This window comes from Fukomys damarensis, unplaced genomic scaffold (assembly GCF_012274545.1).
Source record: "Fukomys damarensis isolate Sample0158 unplaced genomic scaffold, DMR_v1.0_HiC HiC_scaffold_22, whole genome shotgun sequence".
Taxonomy (NCBI): Eukaryota; Metazoa; Chordata; class Mammalia; order Rodentia; family Bathyergidae; genus Fukomys; species Fukomys damarensis.
Genome location: NW_022900934.1, coordinates 24,892,947 through 24,901,168, shown reverse-complemented (window position 1 = coordinate 24,901,168; position 8,222 = coordinate 24,892,947). Strand labels below are relative to the sequence as shown.

The following is an 8,222-nucleotide window of genomic DNA, read 5'->3' as shown; positions in this document are numbered from 1 at the left end:
AAAAAAAAAAAAAAAAAAAAAAGAAATACAATAATCCCATGTAACCCGTATCACCCAGTGGTACATCTTTGCAACACTGGGGCATGTCACTACCAGCTCCTTCCCCTCTCCCCCATCTCTCACCCCTGACCACTACTAATCTGTTCTGTTTCTAAAATTTTGTCACTTCAAGAACATTAGGTAGGCCCGGGGATTTAGCTCAGTGGTTCAGTAGCCTGCCTCGCAAGCGCAAGGACCAGAGTTCAATCCTCGGTACCAAAAAAAAAAAGAACATTATGTAGACTGAATCATAGCGTATATAACTTTCGGGACTTACTCCTTTTGCCCATTATAGTTCCCTGGAAATTCATCCAACTTGTTGTCTATCAATAGTTTGTACCTTTTCATTGTTGAGTATCCCACTGTTTGGATGTTCCACAGTTTGTTTAACCATTTTCTCATTGAAGACTCTCTGAACTGTTTGCAATTTTTCACAATTGTGAATAAAAATTCTGTGAAACTTGTTCATATGCAGTCCATGTACAGTTTTGCATCCAGATGCTAAAACACAGTTTTGCATTAAAATGGTAGAGGGTTTACAGAGGCCTGTTCAAGAGAGTATGAACCCCAGGTTTGTAACTCCCAAGTATTGGAGGTAACTAGAAATGGGGTGAGTGAGACTGCCCAGGTAAAGGGTAAGAGGGAGAGGAAGGACAGTCTAGACAGAAGGAACTCATTGCATTTATAATACTTAGCAGGTGGACAGGAGAAGAAGAGAGTAAAGGAGGCTGTCAAGGAGTTGCCTGAAAGGTGGTGTGTAAAGGGCAAGTTTTAGGGTGTGTTGAATGCTTGTCCAGTGAGTTACTTTCCTTATACCAGTGATGGCGAACCTTTTAGAGCTTTCAATGATAACAAACAGCCTGCTGTGGCACTCATGCCATCATTGCCCTACAGCTCTAAGGAGGAAAGGTTTATTTTGGCTCACAGTTTGTAGAGGTTTTAGGCCATAGTCAGCTGGCTCCAAGGCAGGACAGCATGGCAGAGGGGCATAGAGGAGGCTGCTCCTGGCAGGGCAGCAGGAAACAGAGAAGTCAAGGGAGGTAGAAGAGAGATAGACCCTTTCAGGCCACACCCCCATGACCCACCTCCTCCACCCAGGCTTCACCTCCCAATTCACATTGAGCTGTAAACTCATTGGTGGCCTAATCCACTGATAAATATCACATCCCCATGATCCAGTCACCTCCCTAAAGCCTCTGCTCCAGTGCCTGAGGCTTTGGGGGCACATTTAGATATAAATATAATAATGCTGCTAGGCTGTTTTAGGTGGAAGGTGAGGGTTTAAGCCCCACTAGCACAGTGCAGGAGAACTGGAAAGTGGGTAGGGAAGACAGAGGATGTAGAGAATCCTCACCAGATACTGGATGCTGAAGGAATAATTGATGGCAAGGAAAGCAAGGATGCTTGAGTACAGACCTGTAAGATTGGCAGGGTCATTTCCAGAGGGCCTGTGTGGCTTGTCTTAGAGAGAGCCTTGAATAAGAGGGGAGCTCAACCTAGCAGGGGCATAAGGGCTGGAAATTGTTCCATAGGAAATGCCAGAGTGGTCAGTCTAGGGCTTTGAGGGTGGTTTTATATCAGCTTCTCCCAGGCCCATTATCTTTCCAGCTTTTCTTTTTTGGTGCTAGGGATAGAACCTAGGGCCTCTGGACACTCTGCCACTGAGCTACACTCCCAGCCATTCGTTCATTCATGGTCCTGTGGGTTTAACCCAAGGCCTTGTGAATACTAGGCAGGCACTTTAGTGCTAGGACTCATCCCTATCCCTTCTTCTTTAGAATTCGAAACAAGTCTTGCTAAATTGCCCAGGTGGCCTTGAACATGTAGTCTTCTTTTAGCTGGGATTATAGGCACGTATCACCACACCTGGCTCTTTCCAACTTTTTATCTTGTGATTGGTTTGTCCTCATGGTTCAGGATCATGGGTAGAGTTCCCACCACCATATTCTTGTTCTAGGATGCAGAATGGGGGATGGGACAGAGAAGAGGGTCCCATGCCAGGCAGCCCTTAGAAGTCTTCCTTGCCATATCTATAGCATCTTATCCTACCTTCTCTCAGCCAGAATGTTGAGCTGCAAGAGAGGCTGGGGAATATAATTTTTCTTTTGAGACCATATTTCCAGCCTCAGATCTTCTGATCTATTATAGTGAGGTAGGAGAGAACTATCGCAGGGCACAGCCAGCTGTCTTTGCCCTGGTGATTTTGTGGTTCTGGCCTGTGAGGGTAATGTCAGGGTAAGTGTTGGGCCTGCCTTCCACAGACCCTGCTTTGCCTTTTACAGGAATGGACAACCAGACTGTTCTGGCTGTGCAGTCATTGCTGGATGGCCAAGGAGCAGTCCCTGATCCAACAGGCCAGAGTGTCAACGCACCCCCCGCCATGCAGCCATTGGGTGAGTATCTGTGCACTCTGCAGTGGAGGGTGAGCAGCTCCTCATGTGGGGAACAAGTGGGGCTTGCTTGGGGCATGGGCGTGAGCTGCCACTGTGGTTTCCAGGTTGTCCTCTCGCATCTCTGCCTGCCAGCCTGCCCTTCAGGCTCATGCTTTTCTCTGAGGATGCCCTCTTTCTTAGTGAATGTGGGGAGCTGGTATCGTATAGGGAACAAATGGGAGCCTCAATGCTTGGCAGTGCTGCATCTTTGCCCCAGAAATAATTTCTTGGCCTCGCCTTCATCTATGGAAAGAACAGGGAAAGCATGAGTTCTCCAATTTACAGGAAGTCCCTTTATGAGTCTGTCTGTTCATTTATTTGTTCTATAAACATTCTTGGGTACTTAGGAACCACTCTAGGGATAGAGAGATAAAAAGCCGGTTTGAGCCAAGTGTGGTAGTGCACACCTGTAATCCTAGCACTCAAGAGGCTGAGGCAGGAGGATTGCCAGGTTTGAGGCCAGCCTAGACTACACAGTGAGTTCAAGGCCAGCCTGAACTACATAGTGAGACCCTGTCTCAACCCCCTTCCCAAAAGAGAGCTGGTTTGAATCCTTGTTTCCATAGTTCCTGTCCTTGTGTCCCTGAGTAAGTACGTTAACTTGTACCTCAGTTTCTACATCTGTGAAGGGGGGACGATTGTCCTACTTTATAGAAACTTTATGAGAGAACTTGGGACTTGGTTTTAGCTATTGTAACTAAGAAACAGAAATTTCATATGGTTTCTGCAGGATTAAAGTTTATTTTTCTGATACATAAGGCCTGAATGGCCATTTGGGGTTGGGGGTGGGGGTTTCTTTGTGTGGTTCTGCTGCCCTCACATGCAGTATGGGATGCTGTCCTAGCTCCCACTTTGATTTCTACTTTCCAGCCAACATGAAAGAAAGAAAGAAGGAAGTGGAAGTCTTCCCCTTGCCTTTTAAGGGAAGTTGCATTTGCAGTACACTTCTGCTCCCTCCTATTGGTCAGAATTCAGCCACATGACATGCCAAGCTGCAAAGCAGGCTGGGAAGCATATTTGTCTTTGTCACTTTCTTATCATAACAGGAAATATCTGATACTCATGGTTTAAAGGAGGAGAGGTTTATTTTGGCTCACAGTTTCAGTCACTGGCTCCAAGGCAAGACCACATGGCAAAGAGGCCTAGTGGAGCAAAAGCTGCTCACATCATGGTGATCAGGAAGCAGAGAGAGAGAAGAGAGGAACCAAGGAAGGAGATAGACCCTTCCAGGCCACACCCCAGTGACCCACTTCTAACCAGACCCCACCTCCAAAGAGCAGGTCAGCTGCATTATCCCACGATTTAGTAACCTTTCAAAAGCCCTGCCTATGAGAGCAGGAGGCCCTTGGGGACATACAGATATAAACCATAATATTCTTTAACTAAGAAACCATGTTTCCCATGAAAGTTTGTATTACTGTATAAGAAGGATACAGTTAAAATTGAATATCAGGGCTGGAGAAATAGCTCAGTGGTAGAATATGTGCTAAGCTTATGTGAGGCCCAGGCTTCAGTCCTCAGGAACACACACACACACACACACACACACACACACACACACACACTTGCACACAGATTCAATAGCAGTTTCTGCTAAAAATCATTTCTTCTTCTTCTTCTTCTTTTTTTTTTTTTAGACAGGGTCTCACTATGAAGTTCAGGCCACCCTTAAACTCACTAGGTAGCCCAGGCTGGCCTCAAACTTGAAGTGAACCTCCTGCCTCAGCCTCCCCAGTGCTGGGATTACAAGCGTGCACCACCATGCCGGCTTTCCTTTGTTTTTCTTTAATACAGGGTCTCACTATATTTGACAGGCTGGTCTCGAATTTATGAGCTCAAGAGATCCTCCCACCTCAGTCTCCAAAATATCTGGAATTATAAGCATGACTGCCGTGCCTGACTTTTACAACATATTTTGTTTGTTTCTTTGTTTTTTTGCACTGCTGGGGATTGAACCCAGGGCCTTGATTATGCTAGGCAAGGCTCTACCCCTGTTATATTGTGTGTTTTTGTTTTTTTATTTTAGACAAGTTCTCATCATGTAGTTTGGACTGGCCTTGAACTTACTATGTAGCCCAGGCTGGCCTTGAACTTATAGTGACCCTCTCCTCTCAGCCTCCCAAGTGCTGAGACTACAGCGTGTGCACCACATGCCCAGTTTGCAGTGTGTTTTAAGGGTTTGACACAGTGCATGGCTGTGTTATGCCCTTAGTAATAATGAATGGTGGGTGTTAACTAGCTAACCACTCAATTAGCTTTTCATTCACTCAAAAAAACATCCATTGCAGACTTTCTAGGTTCCTCGAAGATATCATAGCTACAGCGATAAACAAGACACCTTTTCTTTCTTTAGGGGGCTCATACTCTGGTAGATGAGAAAACTGATACGAGAGGTGTGCGCAGAATAAGAAGCCGTGGCTAGTGGCTTTAGGAAGGCTTCCTGGAGGCGGTGAGCCTTTTAGAATGAATAGGTCTGGGAGGGGCAGCTGGACAGGGGGACCAGTGATGCCCTGGGTCATCTGGAGACTGGGGAATCATTTCAGGCAGGATAAAGATTGTGATTTTTGCCAGCCATGATGATGTACACCAGTAGTTCCAGCACTTGGGAGGCTGAGGCAGGAGGATCACCGAGAGCTTGAGGCCAGCCTGAGCTATGTAGTAGATTCAAAGCCAGCACGAACTATGTAGTGAGATCTTGCCTCAAAAAAAGATTCTGAATTTCTCAACTCAGGAGCAAACCCACTTTGTGCCTTCCTGGTTTCTAATTATTGGATGGCTGGCGGCACAGGGCTAGCTCTTCCTGTACATGCCTGTGTGGGTTGGTTGATGTTTGGCATAGGCGTGGCAAGTCACAGATTTGTGGTCCAGATGTGGTGTCTCCTCCTTTCTTCACTGTGATCTCCCTTGACTCACGCTTTGTTTTGTTACTGTTTCCTCTCTGGCCCCTCCTCGCCGTGCTGCGGGTGTCGCTCCCAGATGACGAGGATGTCTTCCTCTGTGGGAAGTGTAAGAAGCAGTTCAACTCACTGCCAGCTTTCATGACCCACAAGCGGGAACAGTGCCAGGGCAGTGCCCCTGCCCTGGCCACGGTCTCACTGGCCACCAACAGCATCTACACACCTTCAGCAGCACCTGCTGCAGTCCAGCAGGCCCCACCTCCTGCCAATCGCCAGGTATTTGTTCGGTTTGTTCGTTTGTGGGTTCACAGCGGCAGGTGCTTTGGAGCTTCGACAGTGTGTCAGGCACAGTGCTAGGCGTTGGAGGCACGGTGGGAAATTAGACCAAGTCACTGCCCTGGCGGAGTTGGGTGAGATGGATAGTATGCAAACAAGTGTGTAAAGATGTACTCTTTTCCAGCCTGTTAAATGTAGGAAGGTAAGGAATACCACGATGGGGTGGGAGGTATTGCCATATTGTGTATGGTGCTGGGGGAAGAGTTCTAGGAAAAGATGACCATTTGAGCAGAGATCAAGGAGATGAGAGAAGTCATGGGGCTAGTTTGGGGAAGAATGTTCCAGGTAGAGGGAGCAGCAAGTGCAAAGGCCCTGAGACAGAAATGCTGGGTTATTTCAGGAACTAGAAGGAGCGAAGAGTGGCTGGGAATACAAGAGTAAGGAGGAGATGATTCAGACAGGCAGCAAGAGGGTCTGGGAGGTCCTGTGGGCCCTGTGGGCTTTTACTTGGAGAGACGTGGGAGCCAATGGAGGGTTTTGAGCAGAAGAGGGACCTAGCCTGATTTATACTTCACCTAGATTTCTCAGGCTTCTGTACAGAGGATGGATTTTGACAGGGACAAGAGAGAACAAGGCAGGAGACCCACCAAGGGGATATTGCCCAGTCCAATCCATGGATGGTGGTAACATGAGCAGGGTGTAGGTGGTGAGGCTTCAGCAATATCTTGAAGGTTTGTGACAGGGTTTGTGAATTGATTGGATGAGTAGTGTGAGGAAGAGGAGTTGGGAGTGGCTCCAGAGTTGGAGCTGCCATCACCTGAAGAGGGGAGGCTGTGAAGAGGTTTGGGCTTTCAGGAGTGCAGCTGGGCATATGGGATCCCCCCTACCCCGGACTGGGGATTGAACTCGGGACCTTGCACTTACAAGGCAGGAATATTGCCACTAAGCTAAGTCCTCAGCCCAGTTTTTGATTTTTTTGAGACAGGGTCTTGCTATGTAGTTCAGGCTTGTCTTGAACTCACTGTGTAGCCCAGGCTGACCTCGAAATCGCAGTGACCCTCCTGTTTTAGCCTCCCAAGCACTGGGATTACAGGTGTGCGCCACCACGCCCAGCAGATGTGCAATTTGAGGTGCCCTGGGACCTTTAAGTGGAGGCAGAGATGATATAGACAGTATAGACCTCCAAGTCCGGAGGTCAGGGGGAGGCCACGCTGGAGGTATCTGGAGGAGCCCCTGGAACGTGGATCTGGATCAAGGACACCATGGGTCAGGGATCTTAATAATGGGACTAAAGAATCTCTCACTGAGGAGGTGAGGGGTGTCTCAGGAGGCCAGGTCAAGGTGTCAGATTTCTCCTTGGCCTCTGCTTCTCTCCTTATTCCTTTAGAGTATTCTCCTCATCCATTGTGTAGACACCATCTCTGTCCTCATGGGAAAAGCATTCACCCAGTTTGGTATGGTGGCACACACCTGCAATCCTAGCATTCTGGGTGGCTGAGGCAGGATAATCGCACATTTGAGCGCAGCCTGGGCAATTTAACCAGATCCTGTCTCAAAATAAAAAATGAACAAAGGGTTAGGAAGGTGGCAGAATGTGAAGGCCTTGGTTCAATCCCCATAACTGGAAAAGAATAAGAAAGAAAGAAAAACATTCATCTCAGTCCCGTAGGACAGATAGATAGAACTTTTTCAGCTCTCACGCACTGTTCGAGCCTAGAACATCATTTTTCTAACTCCTTGATTATGAATTTTGCTAGCAGAAAAATATACCTTCTTCTACCTTGTTTTTTCTTCCATAAAAGGAGATATGAAAATTCTTCCAATTCTGGGCAAAGGAATAATTTTAGAACACAAACAGTCAGTTATAGGTAGATGTAAGCCCCGCCTCCTAAGTGAATTAGATGGACAGGGATGTGGTTTCCAGGGCTTTTTTTTTTTTTTGGTCTCAGCCTAACTCTTCTGACATTGTAAGTATAAAAGTGAGTTGGAGCCAGGTGTGGTGGCCCATGCCTATAATCCCAGCACTTGGAAGGTTCAGGCAGGAGGATCACTGCCAGTTTGAGCCCAGCCTGGGCTACAGAGTGAAACGCTGCAGCCAGTACTGCCGTTCTTGGCTGCAGTGTCAGGCATTTCCTCGACCTGCCTTGGTTGAGGGCAGAGATGTCCCATCCCTGAGCAAGGTCTCTGGGACGAGTCACTTCTGTCCCTGGAGCTTTCAGAGGGAGGTGAACTAGGAAGAAAGGGTCTGTCAGTAAAGAAAAACAGAAACAAAACAAAATAAAGCACCTTGCGTAGCTGCCAAGAGGTGCAGACACTGACAGTTTCTTGTAAGGTCTGCCTGTCCTCCTCACTGTGGCCCTGAGTGTGCTATTATTTTCTTTTTGTACTTCTGGAGATTGAACCCAGGGCCTTGGCTATATTGAACAAGTGCTCCCCCTCTGAGCCACAACCACAGCCCTGATGATATCACTTCCATTATTATTAGTTATTATCTTTATTATTATTACTGTTTTTATTATTGTATGGTACTGAGGGTTGTACCCACAAGCTACAGCCCTTTAAAAATATATATATATAT

At 47.2% G+C, this 8,222-nt stretch overlaps 1 protein-coding gene across 1 annotated transcript in view; it reads left to right on the top strand.

Moving 5' to 3' along the window:
- Znf341 (zinc finger protein 341) overlaps nt 1–8,222 on the top strand; it is a 48,641-nt gene that overhangs the window by 2,787 nt on the left and 37,632 nt on the right. The window contains 2 exon segments of the mRNA XM_010628387.1: nt 2,322–2,432; nt 5,448–5,644. Of these exon segments, the coding sequence (XP_010626689.1) occupies nt 2,324–2,432; nt 5,448–5,644 (306 nt within the window). The 5' untranslated portion in view covers nt 2,322–2,323.